Source organism: Vidua macroura, chromosome 2, assembly GCF_024509145.1.
Source record: "Vidua macroura isolate BioBank_ID:100142 chromosome 2, ASM2450914v1, whole genome shotgun sequence".
NCBI lineage: Eukaryota > Metazoa > Chordata > Aves > Passeriformes > Viduidae > Vidua > Vidua macroura.
In genome coordinates this window covers 71,198,117-71,222,998 of record NC_071572.1, presented here as the reverse complement: position 1 = coordinate 71,222,998, position 24,882 = coordinate 71,198,117, and the positions used below count along the sequence as shown (strand labels likewise).

Sequence of the window (24,882 nt, the reverse complement as noted above, 5' to 3'; positions counted from 1 at the left end):
TCCACTGTTCTGCTGCATCAAGTTTTCCATGCCTCTCCTATTACGTTGGATCTTGTGATTCATGTTATCCCCCCTCCTTTTAACCAGGATAAATTTGTCCAAGGTGGCCTGAGGCTACAGAGCCAATTCTTGCACAGCTTCTCCTCCCACACTGTGGAGAGTGTTTTGTTCTATATTTTTGTATTTCCAACCTTCCCTTTCACTGACTAGCTACAAATACCATGAGAATTGCTCCAAATCCCCAGTCCCCATCCTCACAGAGTCCTAATTAAAACTGGTCACCCCCCTCTGACTCCTGCCAGCCATTGCAGCATTTACAGAGGCTGCCTGACCCCAGCAGTCCCCTGGTGCCCCTGGTTCAGCGACCTGGAGCCCAGCAGTGGTTTGGTGCAGCTCTTTTCCCTCTTTCCAGCTGTTATTTACTCCCCAGTGGAATACAGGGTATCCAGACTCCGTTCTCCTCCCTCTCCCCTCCGTGTAAATTCCTTTCCCTGTACCCTGCCCCAGCCTAACCCACAGAGCAAAGACCCAATGCAGGAATTTTATTGGAATGCATTAATGAGCACCATTTTTGACCAGCTGCTGGTTTGTGTTATGTAGGAGAGGCACTATGGCTGGGATTAGCTGAACCACACCTGAGCTTTACAGATCCAGCACAAGGAAAAGATGATCCACGGGGAGAAATTATGGCAGCAGGGAGAGATCAGCCTATTACCACTGTAGCACTGAGGGCCAGTACTGCTGTTGGCTGTGTAAGCTGTAGCCATCAATGAATGAGCATTTTGGGTGTGGTGGCGTGGCTGTGCCCGCCCCTCCAAAATGTGGTGCTTGGTGTAAATGTCCCTTTATGTGCTAAGGCCACAGCCCTCAGGAATTCTGACACGTGAGTGCTGGAGAGCTCAGCAAGCCTTGAGCTCTGTGACAGATGCACTGCGCCTGTCTGAGCCCGCTGCTTCCCGACATCTGGAGCTGGAGCACCCCCGTGCCTGCAAACACGGCAAAGCCAGCACACAGCAAAGCCAGCATCCTTTCTGATTAGCCCCCAGAGCTGGAGAGCCAGAGTGACCAACACTGTTCCAAGCAAAATAAGATTCTTTCCAGAACTCCTCTTTGCAGTGATAAAAAGCAAGAACCAGTCAGCCTGAAGAGGAACACTTCTGGAAAAGGCATCAGCCCCGCCATGCCCGTGCCATGCTGCTGTCACCTAGGCTTGTGCCAGACACTGCCTGCTTGTCAGAAACCACCCTGCTGAGGTGAAGGACACCTTTTCTTTCTCCAAGGACTAATGATGTGAAAAGATGATGCAAAATCTGACTGGTTTTGTTCAGCTCCTGTGCTTTATTAATAGCAGTGCTAATGCAGGAAGCCTCTGGGCCTTAAACCACTAAAGAAATCAGTGGGACATGCTTGTCTGTGGATGGTCTCAAAATTTCCCACTTATGGAGTATTTTTTCATTTAATGTTATTGAAGCAAGGAAATACCACTAAAAGCCCAGGTGCAGATTTTTATTGGTCTGTGCCAGGAAAACAAACAAGGAATGCTAACACTGCTTTCTCACTAAAGCTTCTCTAAATAATCAGAACAAGAAAAAAATAGATAATGAAGTCCAAAGCAAGTTGGAGAGGGAGTGGAGGGAGCTGCCACACCAGAATGTATACAGAATGATTCCAGGACAACACTGCTGGCAGGAAGCAGGAGGGACAGCCCAAAGGAGAGAGAGGGTTTTCCATTCAGGGTGCCCTGAAAAAGTAAATACAATGTGCTTCCCTTTCCCTCACCATGCTCTGAACTCAAATCACAGAGGGGAAGAGAAACCCACCTCACTCATCTTCTGTCCTAGGAGGCTGCGGGATCCTTGTGGAAGCCTTGTGCAAGTTCACGTGCAACTGTGGCAGGGTGAGTGCTGTCAGCTGCACTTGGTCCAGCAGCTGTCCCACTCAGAGCTGTGCTGGCTGTCCCAGCAGGAGAATCCTCATTTCTCTTGGTGGCAGATGCTTCCTGATGCGGTGCCAGATCAGCCAGAGCCCTCTCTGTGCCCCCGTGGATGATCCGATGAGCAGCGTAGATGTGTTTTCTTTGGGACTGCCTCACTGTGCATAAAAAGAGGTAAGGCTTTTACTTGGAAATGTGCAGCAAAGTGTTCTCTGTAGGGGAGAAGGGAGGAGTAGCTTTTAGCAATCCTGCAGCGGTGGAAAAGTCTGTCTCAGGAAAAAAAATCATGCCCTTCTAACTTTGGCTGAAAGCGTTCTACTGCCACCTAATAGCAGCAACCAACTTTGCATTTCACTTTGAAGACTGGCCCCCACAGTGGGAAGCACAGCCAAAGTGTTCTCCTTTCCAGCTTTGGGAATGACTGGCCAGGATATATTATCAGGCTTTAAAATAACTTCTCCTTCAGTGTCTGTTAATTGCAGCAAGCCTCTGGAAAGATCCAGCTGAAATCTGCCATCTCCTGTGCCAGGATTTGACGTGCACTGAGAAACTCTTACTAAGTTCAAAGTAAGACTCGAGCCACAACTGACACATGAAGTCACCTGCCTACCTTATCACCTCCCTTCAGCTACTGCAGCATTGCCTCCTTTCATCCAAAGTCATTTGTATGTATTTCCAACCCACCTCCTGGGAAATAATTACCCAAGCCGAAGTGCTCACCCTACAGCTCTCTTTATTGCTCTTCACTGTTCTTTGTTCGCCCTTTCCCTCTTTATTTCAGTCACGGGGATTGAAGTAATGTGTGCCTTACAGAGAGTGTGAGGAATGATGCAGGAACAAGGGGTGGCTCTCATCCTGTCACTTCCCTACAGAAGTCCAAGACTTACTTTGGCCTGCTCCAAGGCTGGTTTGCACTTAGACTGTGAATCTGAAGCAAGGGTGTCCTGCATGCTGGCACACAGTTCTGCTGTCCCTGTCTCAGTCACTCAGCGTTACCAACCCACCCTGTTTATGTTTATCCATCTCCCAGGTCCAATTTGTCAACAATGAATGCAACTGGATCTCACTTGCATTTGAAAAGCTGATCTTCACCAGCCAGCCTTCACTCCCAAGGCATTTTGGCTTCTCTACCCAAGGCATTTTGGGTTCAATCATGTTTGCATCAACTGCATCAACTATACTGGGAATTCTCCCCTGGAATTGCTGCAGGCCCTTTCTCCATCCACAGTGAATTCTGTCTAAAGGACAACATGCTGAAATTGGTGAGTGACTGTCCTTTTCCAAGCAAGGTTTTTCATATCAGCACAGTGACTTCTACTTCCATTGAGGCAAGGTTCAAAATCGAGGTACAGAGGTTTCTCAGGGTGAGCCAGTATTGGATAATCCCTGCTTTTATGCATCAAAATGCAACAAAATGAGGAGGAAAAAAAATCCCAAACTAGGTAATGGCAAAACAGTTGTTTAAGGGGAAGGTAAAGTGTAGACAAAGACTGAAACTGCAGGCTCTCAAATCTTTGTTCTACAAATGGATTTGCTCCTTTGACAGGCCAGATAACTGTTCTCTTAGATCACTTTCTAATACTTTCAAGGAAGGTGAATGCTCAAGCATGGGCCAGGTTGCTAAAACACAGTTTCATAATGAATAATTTGGCTCACTATAGGGAAGGCTTTAAAAGCCACTACAGAAATGCAATACACTCATGTGTTTATGAGATCTAATGCCATTCTTTGCTACCATTTCCTTTGGATTTCCATGGAATAGTTAATGATTCTGCTTCCCTGAAAGTATCACTGTGCAGGAGGTTTACAGCAGGGTGTGTTCATCAGAGTGTACATCTGGTAGAATTCAACTGTCTTAAGTGAATGGAGCCCCCTCCACCCCAGGAAGCAATAGCAGAAGAGAGTATGAGCCAGGTCTCTTCCTGACATTTGATTTCTGCCATCACAAGAATATTGTGACAAATTTCTCCTGATCGCATTAGAAGGAGCTCTCTTAACAGCCTGCTGCTTTATTCCACCAGCATCCACTTTGATTTTTAATTGGGTCTAGCTCTGTTTTCCAGGCAAATTCACTGTAGCTATCACAGATTCTGAAGATTTTTTTTCTTCTGTTGTTTGGGAGTGCATCTGAGGTGTTTTGTTCATTAGCTGCTGTTGCATTTAAGCCCAGTACGTATTTTGAGCCTTGATGTATGTCCTCAGTATGTCCAGAATCCTAACCCATCTCCAGGTCTTCTTTCTGCTCTCCTTTCTGAGACAGGCTAACCTGTGTGTGTTAGTGCCTGAGCCGCAGGCTTCACTGACTACCATTACATCACCTGCTCTGGAAGGCTGGCAGAAGCAGTGCTGGAGTGAAGGGAGCTGATTTAAGCTTGTACAGAAATCCCAGCTGCAGAACAGGTCCTGTTGTTGTAGCAATGCACAAGCCAGGAAGAAGAAAGTTTGCACAATTCAGAGACCACAAAATGCATACTCAGGGTTTGTATTTTCATTCACAAAGCAATAAAAGAGGCAATGAACTAAGCGCCTTTGTTCTCAAGGCAGAGAAGTGCACTGCAGCAAGGACCCCCCTCCCTTCAAGCTCTATTGTGATGCAGTTGCTTTGCTTAGGTCATATTCACTTTCTGTGGGTGACTTCTTTAGTAAGGGTCTTCCACCTGTGCTGGTCAGTGGAAATATTCCAGTTAGGAACAGCCACTTACTTATGACATTACTTAATGTAATACACAGCTTTCCAGTGTCTTCCCCTCAGTATTTTGACAGATGCTATTCCATTTTTGTTAAACAGAAACATCCTCTTTACAACTGCGAGGTTATCTCCTTACAACATGATGCCACTACAGCCAACCTTAAAACTTTATCTTTACCTCTTGCTCTCAGCCCACTGGGGAGGAGAGGGAAGCATAGGAAAGTGTACAACCTTCCTTCCATATATGACGTATATTTAAGTAATTTGCTTGTTAAAGTCTCACGCAGTTTTAGAAATTGCACACAATTCACAACTGTTCTACTTGAAGATTTTTACCAGTTTGTTTCTGAATGTGCAATGGGCTGCTTCTTTTTATGCAGTTTTATTGTTGCAGATACACCAACTTTATCATAGCGAGCCAGGTTGGAAGGTACCTCAAGGATTATCTGATTCAACCTTTCCGGCAAAAGCACAGGCCAGATCTTACAGCAGGTCTGAATTTCAGTCACCGTTTAAAAAGACTAAAGAAACTGGTGAAAAAAGGGTGAAAGAGCTTAACTTTCTACCTGCAGAGTGCCAAAAAGGAATCTCAGGGAACTGAAACAACTCTTGGCTACATCATTCCTTTCAGGGAGCTAGAATAAGGAGAGTGAACCAGTTCACAAAGAAAATAAATTTACTGGACTCCTTACCTCTTTCTCTCATAAAGATTTTCTCAGCTTCTGGGATCAGGAAATTATAAACCAGCTCTGCTACAATCTCTTCTGACTGTAGGCGAGTTCGACTACAGGACAGATGCACAGTGGTATTAGCATTTTAATTTTCTCTGCAGACCACCTCTGCAAAAACAGGTCTCCCATGTAAATGCCCTCACTCTTTCCAAGGGAGTGTATTGTCATGGCAGCAGTTGTCAGCTGGGTCTGTCTTTATCCTACAAATAGGTGACTATCCTACAATATTGTAGTATTGTATCCTACAATAGTGTGACTATCCCCCTTTGCACTGCCAGTGTGTTCAACAGTGCACTGGAAAGCAGGATCATCTTACATTCCTTATCCTCAAAGGTACTGAGAAGCTCAGTTCCCTCTGATGACAAACTGAATTAGGCACACAGATATCGCTGAGGGTTTGTGTCTTTGTCAATTTAGTCTTTGGTCCATTGCTGAGTTTGCTAAATTCTTCCCTTTTGTGACTCTGCACTTGGCTGCCCCTGTGCTCTTTTCCATGCCAGTGTTTGGTGGGTTCCCAGTTGGCTCAGGGGCTGCATGCATTATCTACGCTTCATTCCCCCAAGGATTCCAACGTTCTGCTTGTATTCATCTAGATACAAAATACACAGCTTCTCTACCATAGGAGAGTCACTGTGTCATTGGGATTTTTATGGCTCAATACCAAAAAAAGAGCATAGAAACTCATAGAACTGGGGGTTTGGCAGGTCCTAAGAAGTATTCACTGCTGATACCCCAGCTAAACACAGACTGTGGTGTTCTCAACAACTTACTTTACTCAAAGTGCCTTGTCAGACAGCCATCAGTATGAGTGACCTCCATGGAAATTGGCAGTTCCATAAAGAAGAGCCACCCCAGAATGAAAGGCTGTGTATAGCTGTATCTTTTAGGATCTCTTTCAAATGGATTTTCTGTAGTAGTGTAAATAAATGAAAAGATCGGTATGAATGGGTATTGCTTTAGGCAGTTCCCAGATTCACTTAAAGCTCAGTCACAGCCTGCACTGGTGTGGAGAAATCTAAAAAGGGTGATTCACAGATCACACAAGTGATTTGCAAAGGGAACCTGGCACAGGCTGTATGGAAATAAGGCTCTGATGGATTTATATGTGTGTAGCAGGTAGGAGCAGCGTGGTTCCCATACAGCAGCCACACTAATGAAGCGACCACGAGCAGCACTGCTCTGCCCTTCCCATGGTTTGGGTGATGCACACAGCCACAGATGCACCTGGTCAGGCAGGTTCTAAACTGCTGTGAACAGCCCCTCGCGTGCTGTTTAATAACCTACCGACTCTCCATTTCGTAAGCAATGTCATTGATTGCTACAGCCCTTTTCTGAATCTCTTCCCTGGCTTGCTCTTCAGCTGTCCTCTCCGTGCTACTCAGGATAACATCTTCCAAGTAGGTGTCAATAGTTCTGTCCTGAACATCCACCACCTAGAACAAAACACCAAGATATTGTTCCCCTGCCTATTGCTGTGCCAGGAACATAGTGGAAGATTTCCAGAGAATCATGAACAACAGATTTTCATAAGACACTTTATTTCAGGCAGGCCAACCTGAGATTTGTTTTCAGAGATGCTGTCTGTAAAAGTTTCTTTTCTAGTAATTCTTTCTGAGAACTGATTGAACAAGTGCAGGTGAAAGAAAACCAGTTCACAGATCCAATTCTGGTGCAGCAGGTTAGTCCTGTGAATGCAATGGCAGTTGCTCCCTCAGTTCTCACGGTCCCCTGAACAACAATTGCCAAGTGATAATCATGGGTATTGACTTCAGTAAATAAATCAGTTTTTATTCAAGCAAACCCTGAAGGAGAAAGTTCCATCAAGCCAGTCAAAAACCAAGATAAAATTATTGGTTTCTTTGTAATGGTTGTAGAGCTGAGATTTTAGAAATGGGTGTTTTCCATCTGCTAATCTGCAGGGCATAAGCTTATGGCACCTTGGCCTTACCTGCTTACCACTCAGAAATACATAAAAGATGAGAAGCTAAAATTAAAAAAAAAAAATAAACGTGATGCCAGACCCTTTTGGTATTAACCGCCTTCCACAAAGTTTGAAAATTATTGGTTTAGTCAATTAGACTCCCACTCATGTCTTTCAATGGGGAGAAATATGCTTCGTGCAGTCAAGAGTTAGGAAATAGGAACAGGACTATAGAATAGTTATGGAATATGGTAATACAGTTTTTTTTTCTTGATTTCAAGGTTACTTTATCTATTATTGTTCCTTCAAAATAAGTGTTGTACCTCTTGTTATTTGCAGTCCACTTGGGCTGGGGGGGGGCAAAATCTTTCCAAACCCTTGCTTAAAGGATTCTTTCCTGGAAAATCACATAATTGTTCTGCTGGGCAGAACAAGTGCTGACAAAACACTATCCTAGAGATGATCTAGGTACATCTGTTCTCCATAGGTGTTTACTGGAGAAATTTAGAAACCTACACCCATTCATGACAGGCCAAACAGGACTGTCTGTAGGGGTATTCAGATCAACCTTAGTTTAATGGACATGACTATCAGGAAGGAATCACCCTCTCTTCACTAAGCTTTCCCTCTCAATTTTAAAACTAGCCATCCCCAAAGTCAGTGCTGAAGCAGCTCCCATCCATCTGGACCTTCCCACAAGGAGGCAGCTCCTACAAACAGCCTACAGTCCCAGCAGTCTCCCTCTCTTGCCTGTCTGAAAAGTTCATCTTCCTCCTGCCGCCGGCTCTCCTCCAGCTGCCGCCGTCCGCTCTCCTCTGCTTCCCGCATCCGCCTCTGCCTCTCAGCCAGCATGAGCAAAGCATGGATCTTCTGTTCTTCTTGCAGCCTCACCAGCTCTTTGGACAGAAAATCAAGCATGTTCGCCAGTGCCCTTCCTTCTACCGTGGCCAAGTCTCTTTCCAGTGCTGACAGCTTTCAAAAGAAAAATGCAAAGAATTGTGTTACAGACCCCAGGAATGTTGTACAAAGTCCCATGACTACCACAGGCAGTGGATGCTCTGCAGCATCCACTCAGACCAGCCATGGGACAGTCCCAGGAGTTTGGCACTCTTCATGTGTTACATGCCATGACTGGTTTCTGCATAGTGCAAACATGAGTACCTGCAGCTTCAGGCATTGCACCTAAAATTGTACAAGTTACTAACTGCTGACAAATTCAAATTGACAGTAATTATATGAAGTTTGCAGAAGTGCAAATGAGACCTCAAAATTCCGGGAAATGGAAAATTCAAAAGTCTGTGGCAGAGTTGAGACAAGATTCCAGGTGTTCAGCATTACTGTGCCATTCACTCCTTGTTCCAGGCACATCCTGTTCTATGGACTGGGTATGTGTGATTGCACTACAGAAAGAGACAAGATCTATGGGGAGTTCATTATCTCCAGAATGGACTCTGAAGCCACAGGCCTTGGCAGGAGGGAATGTCTGGAACTGGCTGAGATGCTGTGTTCTGTTGAAATAAACAGGCAATTACAGAATAGACCTAAACATAAAAGTTCAAGTGGAGCTGAAATCTCCCAGACAAGTAATAATAAATCAGCTTTCTTATACAGCTGAGCCATGTGCCCAGGCAGTGTTTCAAAGGAAGGGGGATTGTCAACGTTGCACACATCGAGAAGTGACAGCACTTAGCCCACAGGTGTTTCAGATGGAAGATGGTGATGCAGTAACTGCACCACCTCACAGGGAGGGATAACATGGAACTAAAGTGCTGCCTCCTCTTCATTGCTCCAGGTGCTGTATATAAAACTGGTGTGAAATGGAGGAAAACAACTCAGGAACACTCTTGTGTTAAATTTTTGTTATGTATGAGTCCAAAATTTTCAGCTCCTCATCTCTGACTGTTTTATGTGAAATTTCCATCCTCTTTAGGCAGGAAGCATTTACTTTACATTGAAATGGTCAAAAACCTGAAAAAAACCTGTGACCACCAAACCCTATAGAACTGAGAGTCATCAGTGACTTTCTGAAATAGCCACACACATAGAAAACTCCTGCACATGCATTCCAGAGAGTTTTAAAAGTTCAAAATGTTTGACAACCTGAGCCCTGGACTGTGAACCTTCAGAGACAGTTGAAAAAAAAAAAAGTGAGAGGAGGCCGATACCAGCAGAGGGGGATAGTGGCTCTCCAAAAAGGAAATTCTGAGAGCAGAGGTCAATATCTTTACCATTTGCTCTCTCTCCTCTATGAATGTCATTATGGTGTTTGAACTGCTTTCTCTTTCACTCTCATCTGGGCTTCTAGAAGAAATGGAGCACTGCAAGTTTCTAAGGCCTAAGGCTTTTATTTTTTTCTTAATTCCTCAATAGAAATATTCTGTATTCCTGCATTCTACACCTGGGCTTCCTGTGCATGAAGGAGTATCTGGAAATGCTAAATGGTAAAACTCAATCACCTGGCTCAATTTTTATTGAGATCTAAAGGGAAATTTTGTTGCTGCCCAACCAGCAGGAAACAGTGAGGCTTCATCTCCACCAGGTCAACTTGCCAGTGGATGCTGTTATTGTAATATGAAAGCTGCCAAATTGCTTCACAGCTGGACATTGAAAAAACAGCAGAGTAGTAAAAATTAGAAGAAAACTTGCAGGAATGTGATAGACACTGCATGTTCTGAAATGTAGTGAACTATGAACAAAATTTCTTTATGATCCACTCCTGACCAGCATCTGCCATTTCATTCTCTTTCCTCTGGAAAGCTGTGGCACTGTAAGGAAACAGGATGGGAATTTGCATCCCTGGTTCTCACTAGATCCTTGGCAGAGAATGGAGCCCTAAATTTCTTTACTCTGCATACAGTGGCAGGTACCTCAATGTGTCACCATTGCTAAGGTTCTTGAAGTCTTGAGCCCAGCAGGATTTACAAAATAAGTTGGCTTTGGCTGCCTTTGTGAGGTTTTATGTGTGAGGAGAAGCCTGAGAGGGTGCCAAAGTAGAAAAGGGACAGGAAAATGACAGAGCAGTAACAAACACTCAGGAAAACATCCAACAGATGTGAGTGACAAGCACGTATTGTGATACTAGGTCACAGTACCAGTCAAATGGATTGAAATGTGGTAAAACTGAGGGTCATCTGACAATGCAGTTTGTTCAAAGCCCTGTAAATATAAATAAACGCTCTGTCTGCAAACAAAGCAAACACAGGCTGCATAGCAGCTGTGGTCAGGGTGCCTCAGTCTGTTTCTGAGATTCCCCAGAGCCTCCAGAGCAGTGAGAGAGCAATTTTAGCCCCTCAGGCATTCAGTGCTTGGCCTTTGCTAGGAGAGCTTTATTGCTATTGGGGTGCCTTCTGTGCTTTGGATAATAGAAAACATAAAAAATTAAATGTGAAAGTGTTGTGGTACTGCAAGCACAGAGTGTCTAGTTAGGACAGAGCTGTGAATCAACCTTCCCATCTATGCAAGCAAACCTGCTGCATTTGTGAGTCACGCTGTCGCTGTAAAGACAGTGTCATCTGCTTCTGTGCCTTCAAGAGCAGCTGTCCATCCTCCTGGAGCGCGTGAGTGGTGCGCAGCTCTTGGATCAGATCCAGGTGCCTCTCCTTCCCTTCAAATATCTTTAAAATAAAGGTGAACAACTGAGCATAATAAATGGAGAATATAGAACAAGGTGTTTTTGCCAGCAAAACACACCCTTTTTCTCCAAGTTGCAAGGTCAGCTGTTACCAAGACCTAACAAATTTGTGGTTGCATTTAGGCAAATTCTACAGCTGTCAGGTAATCTGCTACGTTTTACTTTTTTTTTTTTTTCTTTTTTTTTTTTTTTTTTTTTTTTTTAATTTTTATTAGTATTATTATTCTGTTTGGCTTTACCAAACTCAAACCACTGGAATGTAGAACACCACCGCCTATGCAAAAGGGTAATAGTCTTCTGCATACCCTGTTATATCAGCCTCAGTGTCAAAGCTTCACAGTGTTCCAACATCTCATGTCCTCTGACCTTCATTTTGAGATAGCCCAGCAACAGCCCAAAGCCATAAACTGGTGGGGAGGTTGCTTAAACTGCTGCCATCCCTGTTATGGGGTTATGTGGCCCCGCCCTCCCTGACACTGTTTTACTCTCAGTCCCACTCTCTTCCAACAGGACTTCCAAGAGCAACAAAAGATCACTCAACCCTGCTTGTGTCATTCTCCACCTCAGTAATGTATTTTTGATCCAGCAGTAGCTGGAAGAAGATTCCTAAAATGGTGGGACATTTCATGCTCTGAAAGTCAACAATCCTTCAGTGGCCTCAACCACAGATCTCTCACACATCATCACACAACTGTAGAACACTTGGGAAGTACATATTCCATCTCAAACCATTTTCACAATATTGTACTGTTTGCTAAAGCTCAGAGTCCTGCATGGGAACAGTTCAAATCATTAAATAGTTACTGCAAGAGAGAGTACCAGTTCTACTTTTTGTGGACACAAAAACAAACCTTCTGGACTGATCATAAGTGACAGACTTGCTTAATATAAAGCCCATGAGGCATGGCTACTGAATTAATTTTTAGTTAGACCCCCTTCTGTTCCCTTGAAAGCAGAATGATGAGTCTTGCACATCATGGTGGTAGGCTTCACTTGCTCCTCATCTGGGGTCCAGCTCACCACCAGTGGAAACCAAAAAGATGGTATGAAATACAGGCTGCCCTGCTGGGATGTGGGACCTTTCTTGTGCATGGGACCTTGGCATAATCATGGCAGAATGTACTCATGGTCCAGATCCAGTCTAGAATTTGCCATTTGAGTAATTCTGCTGTGCAGAGCCTCACTACCCCTGATTAGTGCTGTGGAAGAAAGATTGCAAACACCCTTTGCAATCAGTCATTCCCACCATCATTCTGAAGATTGACATAAACAAAGAGACAGAATACCATGTTCTGAAGAGCCCTGCCTCGGAGCAACTTCTGCAGACAGATCGCTGCCAGGTCTATTTCCTCTTCCTCCTGCCAAAGTATAACAAATATCCACACAATAATTAATTATTTCTTTGGAGGCTGGGATTTCTGTAGATTATCTGTCTAACTGTTAAACAGTCTAACTCATATCCTGTCTTTTCTTGGTTGTTTTGCAACATCATTCTTCTAATTTCTAGGGAAAGGAAGGTGAGTCAGAATAACATGTACTTTTGTGTTTTACAAGGGATGGGGAAGAAAAGTTGTATATTTAGATTCTATTTGAAATTTTAGAGGGTCTTTAGAGATGAGAACCTAATGATAAGGAGATGTTGATGGAGAAAATTACTGTATGCATTTTAAGTACTATTTGTACCTTGACGGTATCTAAGCTTGCAAAATAAACCATCAGCTACATTAATTTAACAGGTTGAGACACTAAGAGGACAGAATATGTCCAAGAGAGCTGTTAACCATAAAAAAGGTTTTAAATTAAAAGGGAACATTTACAATTTTTCTTTTGATATTTATTCCAGTGATGATCTTTATCAGAGTAACTCAGTAAATTTAAGACTCAGAAAGTGATAGTTTGGAAGTAAAATTAACCACAGTCCATTGTGATTTGTCCCTTTGAGAACTTTACTGGCCTAGTGTTGTGTGATTAATACCAGCTTGGAATGGAAGAATGCTGGAGCATGGTGGGAAAGGGAACATGACCATGGAAGGTAAAAAGAAAAAAAGGCTTATTTTAACTAGAGGAAGTAGACAAAGCACAGATGGCAGCATTTTTCTAGGTGAGGGGTTTTCTAGTTTGGAGTTGACAGTAGGAAAAGGAAGAAGTTCATTGGGCGCCTGGGAAAGATAAAAAGAAATCTTAAAATTGGAAGCATGTTTTTTTTAATAAAGAACCTATGAGGTCTGCATTGACATGTGGTATTTAAGAAGCGCTGGAAAAACAGGGAAGAGTGTGGGATGAGAGAAGTTGTGTGGGCTTGAATCTCAGTTATCTGTTTTTTCTTATGTGTTGAAGAATGAATTTTCCAAATGCAAAAGGAAGCATTCCTGCCTTTCCACACCAGCAGCCAGGAGGAGCAAAACAGAACTAGCGAGAGGACTTGTGATTTGGTATGTTTTTCTTCTCTGAAAAGAAGGAATGAATTTCCAGTCCTAGAGCGCTAAACTCTACCACATCACCTGTCTACAGTGTGAAATCCCTTCAGGACAGTTTGGGAGATGGTAATGGCACACATACTGGTAAGCCAAACTGCTTGGTGTGATATTAACTAAGATTAGGTTTGAATTTTTATGAGGAGTGTTTTTCTGTACTTCTGTTTTTGAATGCTGCAAATGATGTCTTAGCAAGTGTAATCATCAGCTTGTCCATCTGCCTGCTACAGACCAGCAGGAAAGAATGAGGGGAGATGAAAAGCCTATCATGCCCTGCAGGGAAAAAAGAAAAAAAAAGGATATAGAAGAATCTAGGAAATGGCTGCAAACTAGAGGAGGCTGGAAAAATGTTATAAAGTAATGAAGGAATTCAGAGGTGCTCTGTGAGCTTGTTGTGGCTATTAAGTATTAAGTCCATTAGAAATGACCAGGGGAGAGAAGCTGAGGATGCTTGAGTAGTGCCTCCATTCTCTCCACTTTATCCTGGCACAGTTTCTTTCCAAGATCCTCAGTTCCAGTGGGAAGCATTTAGCAGTTGGTACTCATATGGGTGTGTGGCAGGAAGAGAAGCATTAACAAAAGAGAAGAGCCTTGTTTTCACTGCTCCTCACAGCCACCTGGTAGGAGAAACCTTACTTGGATGTGAAAAGGCAGGAGATGTTAGTGCTGCACTTCAGTGGCTCAAGTGATTTTACAGATGGAGCTTCACTGGAGAGCTCCATCTTTTATGTGTTCACACATAAAGATTAATGAAAATAAACCAAATGTTGACAAAATTCATGAAGATGGAATTCTATTGTATTGGAATTTTTTTTAAAAAACACCCAACTATAATCTGTGAACACACTCAAGAATGACTACAAGTGGTAGAAATTTTTTTCTGATTTCTTTACATATTACCTCAAAGTATTTAAAAATCTGACAAACTGGTAAACCTGACCAGTGTAAACCCACCACTGCAATACAGTATCTAATGCTTAGAAGTAGGTAAAGCTGTGGAAAGCTCTCCCCAAGGAGATACAATTTTTGTTCCAGTCATCTTAAAATGGACTGCATAAAACATAGAATATCATACTGCACAAAGGAACACAGCAGCATGGATGATTTAGTAAGACTTTATCTCTTCACTTCCATGGTTGTGTGACTCTTAAATTCACAAGTTTAAATGGTAATTCTGTCTGATTCCTAGTACATCATGAAAATGGTGTTCGTAAGAAGACAGAAGAGTCCACTGGGACAACCAACTCTTAAGTATGTTACTTTAAGAAAGGAAAGGAAGTTGCAGCTCCCCTAAAAAGTAATTTTTTCCTACAGTATATCACAGCCCCTGTGACACATCATTACTGCTGTTTCAATCTCTACAGGAGAATCATTATCTGTGAACTAGTGCATGATCATCAAACACTGCATCCTGCATGATGACAACAGCTTCCCTCCAGAAAACTAATGAAGTGCACGCTCAGTGCTAAGCAGCCAATGTCCCTCTGACTTCAGTAAGTCTAAATGTAATTGCCTCACTGGATTATGATAGTGTTGTCAGATCAGAAGATTGGAAGCAACTGAATAATAATGATAATAATAAAGATAATAATAATGATGATGAAGATGATGATGATGCCTTTTTGTCCCCCAAGAACCAGGGAATAACATGTCTACTTACTTTTGTCTTTATAAAATAAAGTTTACTTCAAGATTTGACTAACAGATACTGTAAATTATTTTCAAATCTTTGGCTGCTAGTGTCCTTATAGAATAGAGACTAAGAGAGCCTTAAGAAATAATGGCTATTTTTAACATGGATGCACACAAAAAGGATATAGCTCCCTTCTTTTATTCCCTGGCATTCCTTTAACAACTGTGTAGGAAACAATCAGGGATCAATAGGGAAAAAAGTACTGAAACCAGCTCACTTACAATTGATGCTTTTTCCAGGATTAGAGTGGGTGGCTTAGGAACAGGGCTTTCTACTTTTTCACAGACAGGGGGAGACTTCTTTGGCTCCTTGGCTTTATTCTTCTTCTCCAGCAATGCCTGCAAAAGACATCCAATTTAATAAGAACATGGGTAGACAGAACAATATAAGGCCAGTCCTCTAGATGCTGACAATTGCTGACCACACTGACTGCAGGGAGCTGGAAGCTTTGCAAGCTTGTGGCTTCTATTTCTTACTGCAGATCAACTGAAAAACTGAGTATGGTGAGTAGATGAGGTTATTGGTTGGTCAGAAGACATTGATGGGAATGTCAAAATCATATGTAAGAAGGAAGCAGGAGTTATTTTGCTGTATTTACCAATAAGTCACCAGCACTTGTGAGTCACCTAAAATTAATCTAAAATGGTTACGAACTTCATCTCTAATTCTCAAATAATTAATTTTCTAATAATGCTATAACTCTTTGCCTTTAACAATAGGTAATGCTTGTTACTGTGGTTTAGAAATGTTATGCAATCGGGAGGTTTTATGAAGGGGTCACTTGAAGAGGGTATTGTCACTGTTCTGTGACAGTGAAATGTCTTTGTATGATAAGCTATTACTGCACAAGATTGAACCAAATGACCCCTTCCTAGCAAAATATGCTTTGGAACTCTGCTTTGCTCATCTACAACTGCCCAGCAGCCCCGTGGCACCCACAGAAACTGTACATACAGGTGGACTGGGGGCAAAAGAGAAACTGTCTTGTTCAAAAACTTCCTTCTACCAAGAAAATGCAAAAGGCCATTGGGTGTGGGTTTATCTTGCTTGCAGCTGATTGGCAGCAGAGGCCACACTTTGTCAGCAGATTAGAGTGGAAGTGCCACCATAGCCTCAGCTCCTTCAAGACATTTCAAACTGTTTCAAAAGCCCAAGTCCTGCCGATTTCCCACCACCAGCCCCTTAGAACTAGATACTCAGATAAGCATTTCCAACTGCATGGCAATGCCTGCCTGCTGCAGGACGTGACACTTTGTCTTGCACAGAAATGCAAGGGAGTATATCCATTTAAAGCTTCTTCAAAACTATAATCCTACTACTGTATAGGTTGGATCTTTAGTCTTATTATTGAAAAATCATATTCTTCTTTTTTCACTCTCTCTCTTTCAAATGTTCAAATACAGTATTTCACCAGGGAGAGAAATCAAAAGAAAAACTTTAGAAAAAAGTTCAATGCTGAATTTAGCTCTCCAGTACCAGGAAAGTGATGGCATTTGCACAGAATTTAATTGTGAAATTAATGAAGTTTCAAAACTCCAGTAGTCATTGTACAAAAACCCTCCTTGCATGTAGGATCTGATCTTTCAGGTCAGGATAATGAATTGCTCCAGAAAAGGAGAGAGGTTTCTAGGTGGAGGGGATACTATTGAAAGCTTCTTAAATGGTCCATGTTAATAATGGAAGAATCAGAGCCTATAAACTGCTTTTCAGCCATGTGAAATGGTTATAGCTCAAAAATGTTGAGAGATTTTCTGAACTGTGTTTTGTATGTGAAGACCTTAGAGCTCCCTAGCATGAAGATTACAACAGTGATTTATAAGGAGATTTGCATGGCAGGGCAAGGGAAGCAGAAAGAAAAAGCTGCTGTAGTTGTGACTCTCTTGAAAACAATGGCAACTATGTTTATTAGTACAATCTTGCATTCATAAGACTTTTCCTAATAAAACTGTGGCCTCCAAAAATGTTTCCTGCTAACCAGAACAACAAAATATAACCAGACTAACAACTTTTAAAGAGAGAAAAATCTATTATTAATTTGGACAAGCGGGAATCCTCATTAATGTAGATTTGAGATATACTGCAGTTCTTAGAAGTGGCTTTATATTTTCATGTCAACATTATCTAGTGCCTGCTTGACTATTTTTACTAAGTAAAAAAAAAGCTTACGATTTGCTTTCTCTAATCTGATGTTTTAAATGATTTTAAGATTTTAACATTAGAAAAGAAAAAGAAAATATAGGGGTTTTGCCTAAACTGGTTCTGTCCAAGTTAACAAGTTCTCATTTTTGGAAACAGAGACACCAGGACTCAAGAATCACTACAAAAATACTTGATTTTAAAAGTGCTAAATTTCTGAGCAACATACACCAAACGTTACTGTCTACATATCATACTCCCATTTTCCTGATACAGACTACATTCCTTTATTCAAGTAGCAGGTTCAGAGTCAAAGTAGGATCTGACTGGATTGGACAGTGAAAGAACAAAAGTCATCTCTTTTCCATTCTCCTGGCAAATGCAGTGAACAGCAAATGGCACTCATGCTTTTCACCATACACTTGGCTTCTCAGCCAGCTTCTGAGAGAAGCAGAACTCTTGACAGGATAACAGCTTAAGAAGCAACTCTCCATTCAAAGAAATCATTCAATCCATTCTTTAGATTCCTCCATTGTCTTCTCTGTGATCTTCTCCATCCCACAAGATCTTAGGTATATTTGATTTTTGTGTACAGTACAAAGTATGCAGTCATGGTTCTCCTTCTTCCTTTTTGCTCACAAATGATAATTGTGGGATTACAGAATCACACAGAATCAATGAGGCTGGAAAAGATCTCTGAAAACATTGAGTTGAACCCATGACTGAACACCACCGTAGCAACCAGACCATGGCACTGAGTCTTTTATTCATGTCCAGGCTTTCTTTAAACACCTCCAGGGACCGTGACTCCACCACCTCCCTAAGCAGCCCATTCCAATGTCTAATCTGTGAAGAAATTCCTCCTAATTCCAATCTAAACCTCCCTTGGTGCAGTTTAAGACTATGCCCTCTTGTCCTGTCACTGGTTGCCTGGGAGAAGTGGCCAACCTCCACCTGGCTACAGCCTCCTTTCAGGTAGGATCACTGAGGACAGGCTGCCAAGCTGCTTAGCAATGCAGTGTGGCTGCTGCATCTTGGCTGATCAAGGCTGCCATAAAAGCTCTCAGAGCTTGTCTGACCATGAGCCAACTAACACTGTGAGGAGATCTGTTCTTGAAGAACTAACTGCTCAAACAGCCTTTCCTATGTTTTGAAATTGGCAGAGATTTTCTCCAGAGACATTCTTGGCCCCTTTACTTCTCTAGCTCTTTTCAGCAACTGGATAAAGGAAAACAGACATGGTGAGAATTGCACTTAATGCTGAGGTGAGAAGTTTCTGGTTCTGACCTCATCTTGATCTAACACTTTGAAACCACCTGATGCTTTATCCCTCTTGAGTCACCAGAGCACAGAAGGTCTGCCTAAAGTCATGTATTGTTCTGCACTGAGATGTCTTCTACCACCTACTCCATTCCTTGGTGTATTCACTTACCTAGTTGCATTCACTCCCTGCAGTAGATATTTGTTTTTGGGTATTATGTCCTTAATGCCTTGGATTTTCATACTAGGCTGTCTATATAATGGCTCACTTGCACCTTAAAGCACTGTTAGCTGTGCTGGCTAGGAACTATCTTTCTCTGTCCTTTTACTGATCTCGCTTAAGATAAAGATTTTTTGTTTTACTGTAAATTTTGGGTCACTCCTGGTTTTGCCATGTTCTCTTATTTTAGAGAATTATTCAAAGACTACTGAGTGTACATAATACTTCTGCAAAAGGTTTCAGGGTGGTCCTAAAAAATTTGCTTCTAAAATCACTTCTTTTTGGCTTAATTTCATGTCTGAAAGAAGCAGCTCTCATTCTTAGGAGGACACAGATCCTTTTTGTAGTTATTTGGATTATTGCTCATCCCTTCTAAAAAGCTTTAAGCTTAGGAATACCCTCAATATGGCGAACAAAGAGGAATATAATGAGGAGAACTCATCCATCTTTCCTCATGTTTGGCCAGAGAAGCAAGCCTTGAAAACTTCCTTTATTAAAACTAATTACTTCTGAGGCCAATATCTAGCATTCCTCCTATATTTGTCACTTCTAGATAATCCAGGAAAAAATTTTTAAAACTCATTGTAGAGCTAGATCTCCATGGACTCTCTGAATTTTCTAGGATTACATTTTATTTCTAGGATTGTGGGAGAGAATTCATGGATTAAGTGTGCTAGGAGAGCATTAAAATAAAGCTTTAGGATAGAAAACTGATCTGGCTACTCAGCTATAGAAATAAGACAAAGCAACAGAGTGCCCTTGTAAGATGATCCCTAATTACCTACTTTAAACTTCTTTTCTACTGTGTGTGATAGGAGGTTTGTTGGCACAATTGGGTCTGCTTATTCCAACTGGTCAGAGAACTCCTCTCAGGGAGGATTAATGAATTCTATTAATGCAACTACTCTGCATGCTTTACTGCTCTGTTTTTGACAGCTTCAGCAGCATTTGAAGTGGACTTGTCAGCAAGGCTCTGCTAAGCCAGAACATGCTATAGCCATCGAACTTCAGAAGCAAAAGCCTCTGATGGAAAAAGTGACCAGGAACAGCACCATAGAGCTCAAGAGCTAATTAGGGCAGTCATTTCTTGATTCTCTGAACAGAAAGATTGTTTAAATGTTAACAGTGGAGGCAGTCTGGGTGTTTCACAGTGTCAGTACTTTCTGCTTGTCTGGACCAACCAGTCTAGTGTCTTTTTCTGTATATCTTACAGCAGCGGTTAATTTTTGCATAATGGATTTATTTTAGCATTTTTGCCTGCAAAGGAAATGGTTTGTGATTTTAAAAGAATATACATTTGGCATTTTTGTGGTGGGGAAATGATTATTACTTATTTAGCCTCTCAGTTGCTATAAATCAATGCAGACCAAGTGATTGACACTGATTTAAGAAAGAAAATGTGCAGAATTGTCTGCATTTGTTCTGCATTCCATCTTCCTTTGTCCACCAGTTTTTCTTTGAAGAGATATTATTGTGTGAGCAGCCAGCATTTGGCTGCTCACACTTCTTCTCTGTGGCTACAGTTTAGACATTTCACCACAGTCTTTCAAACCATGAGGAGTATTTTAAACAAACAGAATACAAGTGCTGTAACTGGAATTCAGCTCCAAAAGCTTGGACTAACATTCTGCTGCCAATGAAAACTGTGTTATGATGCAGATTACACAATTACTTCTTGAATTTTATGCAAACCCACCCAAACTCAAACCCCTTCAACACTTCTGTGTCTTTAAAACTACGAGTTTTGTCCTTTCTCTTGCACAATTCCTGCAGCACTCAAGCTTTTCTTTGAAAATCTTCTTTCTGGATAATAATGAAATGCAATACTTCATCTTTACAAGATCCAGCAGAACTTAAATTTGAGATAATATGATTGATTTTTCAGAGCAAGATTTCAATTTAAAATTCGGCAATAGCAGGTTACTGTCTGCTTTAAAATTATTATAACATTACTCTAAAACAAAAAGGTATACATACATACATACATACATACATATATAATATATAAAAATGTAAGTGAAACTTGCCAAGCTTTACAAATTAGAGTCACTGTTTTCCAAAGATATAGCAGCCAGCCAAGAATATTCCTGATTTTACATGAAGGTAACCCTCAACAGCATCACAAGAAGTGTACTTAAAGTACATGTAATTTACAAATATTGTGATTGCAGGTGCAAATGAGGCACTACTTTCTTTGGTGGTTAATTACATATATGGACACCTCATCTGCATGAACAGTTGTGATATAAATTAAGATATGCTAAATGCATTAGCATGTTTGCAAATCAGATGCTGTTCTTAGGGAACAACAGTGATATGCATCCACTATGGTGACCTGATTTTTTGAGCAGGGTCATTTTAATCATGCTTTGCTATAGATGTTTTTATATAATATATACTTAAAATGTACTTTTAAAATAATGTACAAAATGTTTAGAATATGAATCCAGATTCACTTTCTTTAATTATTGGAAGCTTGACAGTGTAGCCAGTAGTGTATTATAAAATGGAGCAATGAGAATGAGAAAAGGGTGAGAATTTCAAATTGGCATAATATGTTCAAATCCAAATACCAAATACCTGATCTGTAGGAAGACAGATTTGTTTGTGCTTGTTGTCTATAGGATTGGAGCAGAAGCAGGAGTGAGAGTACTGATGGGCTGAGAATCAGAGCAGTACTGGTCAAGCCTGCAACAGTCTGCATGTTTGATTCATTCTGTCCTAGAAGCTGTTTTACAGAATAAGAATTCAGGAAATTGGGAAGAAGCTTACACATCTTCCCAATTGAAATTATGAACAGTTCAAATCTAAGAGGAACTGACACGCTGTTGGATGCAGCTTCATACCTGGTGAACTTGTGCCACGACTACCTCTAGTCTTCCCGACCTTTTAATATAGCCAGTCTTAGTGATAATGCATTTAGGTTTTGGAGCTTTAATCTTGAGCGGGAAGACAGAAGGCTGGACAGATTTTTCCAGTTCACACAATCCTAAGATTATAATATGAAGAAAGATTATAACATATACAAGGATTTTAATACAAACAGTGGTTAAGTAGTGGAGTGATGGGGAAGGAAACTTGAATTTTGGTAATATCTCAAGTAAGTACCTCCCATAACAAAGTCTTCCAAAATGCCTTACCTGCAAAGGTGTTAAGATAGTAGTTTTTTACCGCATAGTAGTCAGAATTGCTGTCTGGGAAAAAACCAATTCGAGACAAAGGAGCGTATGTTTGTGATGAAAAGTCATTATACTCTCTGATGATATCTCGTCTCTCCAGCTTTCCCATCCAATTCTTCCTCTTAGCTATCAGTTTCCTGAGCACTGAAAAGGAAATACAAATGTGAGACAGTTCACACAAAAAGTTCTATAAAAGCTGTATCTTTTTAAGTTCACAAGAGCTTTTGCTAGATAAAATAAAAACATGACAGACCAAATGCTGGCCATGCACATTTATACTGTGGATGCAACATATTTAGTTTTGAATAGATGATAACCTTGGGAAAATAGAAATGGCTTGTCTGAAAACTGTCTCATACCCCTCTCTTCCTGTCTTTCAGACTTACTCAATGCACAGTCATGCTGAATCTTTCTTATTTTCTCTTCTTTAGCCTTCTGATGATTTTGCCAGTGGTTGTTCAAGCACATGGCATTCAGCTCATTCCGATTCTCCTCTCGCCTCTGTAGCAGCTTCTTAAAGACTTCCATTTGAACCTTCTGCAACCTGCAAGGAAAGAAAAGGTCAGACAGTATTGAGTGTACTCTGCAGTGTTCTGTGCAATGCTGTCACCATCAAATCCTACATACCTTTCCAAATAGCTCATAATGCATATCTCATATTCAATCTTTTATTTTAAAAAGGGAGATAAGCATTGGTAAAATGTATTGTGGTAGCAGACCTGGAGACTAAATTTAAGAAAAACACCCCTTCCCAAAATCAGGGTATTTTCACAGAAATAGAAGGCTTGTTGTACCCTTCAGCCAATCCCCTAAACCTTCTTGCTCCTCCTCTATTCAGCCAATAATTAAAAGAAATAGAAGAGTATAATTGGACTCCTACTTATCTATTTCCTCTTCTCTATAGGCCCACTCCTTCCTTTCCATAGCCTCCATCATCTTCAACCTCTTTGCAATGTTTGAGGGACTGTCCATGGGTGGCAGAGCTGCTTCCCAAGCACGCTTTTCCCGGATGCGATCAATAATCTCCATCTCAGCTTGTCCTGCTGGCAGTCCCCGACCTTACAGGGACAAGAAGCATTAACTCTTTGGAAGATTGGCAAATCCTACAAATAGCCACCACCAAAAAGTATGAGAGGGCTGGATGGGTACAGGCCCATGTGGTAAACACAAGCAGAACTGTCAAAAGCCAGAAGTAAATACTTCTAAGGCCAGTGAGATTCTACAGTATAAGGCATGGTAGGACCTGCAGTTGCTACAGTTCAGTGCACACTAACAGTGGCACTTCATTCTTCTACTGCAAAGGGAGAGGGAGAAAAGCTTTTCTAGGAAGATACTTTCTGAGAATGAGCACTTTCTTTGGCATGTGCAGTGTCCATCATCATTACAGGTGAGACACTGGGAGATGAGGATCACAGGTATGTTCCAAGGCAGCAGTCTTCATACTGTTTGTTTTAAATAATGTTCAAAACTCAGAGTAGCTGAAGAACAGTGGGTAAATGGAAAAACTGCTCCTAGTTCACATTTGTGAAACATGACCTTTTTCTATTGAATGGTCCTCAAAACTCTTCATGAAATGCCCCAGAACAGCACCATTAAGAAGGGAAATATCATACTTATTTTAGAAACAGATAAAATAATTGCCCCAAATGCACACAAAAAAAGACTGCCAAAGCTGACAATAGACTTGAAACCTGACATTGAAAAGAAAAGGACTTCCTTCTAAAGAGGTGACAAGATTATTATCATTTATCTTAATTTCACAACTCACCCCAAGTGAGTGTAGCAAGTGTCAGAATTTCAGGGACTGAGCCACTGCGAACTATATATTCAGGGGAATAGGGATCTGTCTGTGCTTCACCATCCCTGTAATCTGTCTGTGTCCCCAGAGTTTGGAACATGGGGCCAAAGACCTGGCTGTCTCCTGCAGCTGACAGGACATATGGCTCTGTCCTAAAAAGAGGTGCAAGATGGAAGATTGGTCACATTCATTAAAAAAACCTCCAAGCAAACAAAGCAGAAACACATCAGTCAAAGGTGAGAGTCTTAAATGTGTTTTGGTTTGTCTTAACATTACTCCCATTGATGTTAACTCCATGATCTTTGATAAAAGCAGACGGAGGCTACACTGAGTCTGAAACACACTTCTTAAGTAAATAATCCACAAAGCTTCTAGTTTCATCTCTCATGATTATTACATACAAATCGTCCCTACCTATCCATTCTAAAGCATTGCCTTTAATAGACACAAAATTGTTGAAGTACTACTCCATGAAGCAGGACTGCTTCAATTTAGTTTACATGTTTCTCTTTCCAACAATTCCAGAATAAAAATTTAATTCTGATATAAGCATGTGCAATTTCCACTGACTCCACTAGGAAGTGAATTTTATTATGTGACCTCAAAATTTGATACTCTCTGAAAACCACATTAGACTGTATTACTGATGCTCTACATCTCTGAGCAGCATTGCATCTATCACAGTGATTTTAAGAAAATATCAGAAGATTTTTCAACAATATTGCTCTACTAGAGAATCTTCTTTGCAATGGTATCTCTTCTAGAACTCAGAGATATCTAGCTTTCTGTTTCATGCTTCACAGTCTTAACACACTAGAGGCACATCCTTTATTCACAAAGCACTACTTATATACTGCAAGCAAATTCTGAAACAGTCTATCATCTATTTCCTCTAGAATTCTCAATGATGAGAGCAGCACCTTACGTCCTAACAAGCTTTTCCTGTTGGTTCATTATGAAGAATAGTGGTCACCAAGCTGGTGACTAAATAGTTGCCTGATCTTTTTCTGGTGAGATGTTACCCCTTACAACAGTAATTTTCCAAGTCACTACTTACTCTGTCTTTGTATCAGCAACAGCTGTCTTTCTATCAGCTTCTGGAACAACTTCTGGAAGCATCTTAGAAGAGCTGAGAGGTCTGAAGAGAGAGAATGAAAGTCAGACAACAAGGATGAGCCTAAAAGATCATTCTGGTTCAGAAAAACTGCAGTCCACTA

General features: G+C 41.3%; 1 protein-coding gene across 9 annotated transcripts in view; it reads right to left on the bottom strand.

The window, feature by feature from the left end:
* Positions 1 to 24,882, bottom strand: part of CFAP91 (cilia and flagella associated protein 91) — a 39,394-nt gene that overhangs the window by 7,370 nt on the left and 7,142 nt on the right. For 3 of the 9 annotated variants that reach the window (XM_053971122.1, XM_053971131.1, XM_053971123.1), the window contains 13 exons: positions 24,723 to 24,803; positions 23,636 to 23,817; positions 22,748 to 22,925; positions 22,254 to 22,411; positions 21,829 to 22,011; positions 21,535 to 21,677; positions 15,294 to 15,410; positions 12,192 to 12,263; positions 10,742 to 10,888; positions 8,025 to 8,246; positions 6,638 to 6,786; positions 5,315 to 5,406; positions 1,486 to 2,091 (listed from right to left, as the gene is read on the bottom strand). In XM_053971122.1, the coding sequence (XP_053827097.1) occupies positions 1,838 to 2,091; positions 5,315 to 5,406; positions 6,638 to 6,786; positions 8,025 to 8,246; positions 10,742 to 10,888; positions 12,192 to 12,263; positions 15,294 to 15,410; positions 21,535 to 21,677; positions 21,829 to 22,011; positions 22,254 to 22,411; positions 22,748 to 22,925; positions 23,636 to 23,817; positions 24,723 to 24,803 (1,978 nt within the window). In that variant the 3' untranslated portion in view covers positions 1,486 to 1,837. Of the gene's footprint in view, positions 1 to 1,485; positions 2,146 to 3,922; positions 4,337 to 4,410; positions 4,591 to 5,314; positions 5,407 to 6,637; positions 6,787 to 8,024; positions 8,247 to 10,741; positions 10,889 to 12,191; positions 12,264 to 15,293; positions 15,411 to 21,534; positions 21,678 to 21,828; positions 22,012 to 22,253; positions 22,412 to 22,747; positions 22,926 to 23,635; positions 23,818 to 24,722; positions 24,804 to 24,882 lie in introns of those variants that run through there. The other 6 variants (XM_053971125.1, XM_053971124.1, XM_053971130.1 and 3 more) reach the window with 6 other exon arrangements.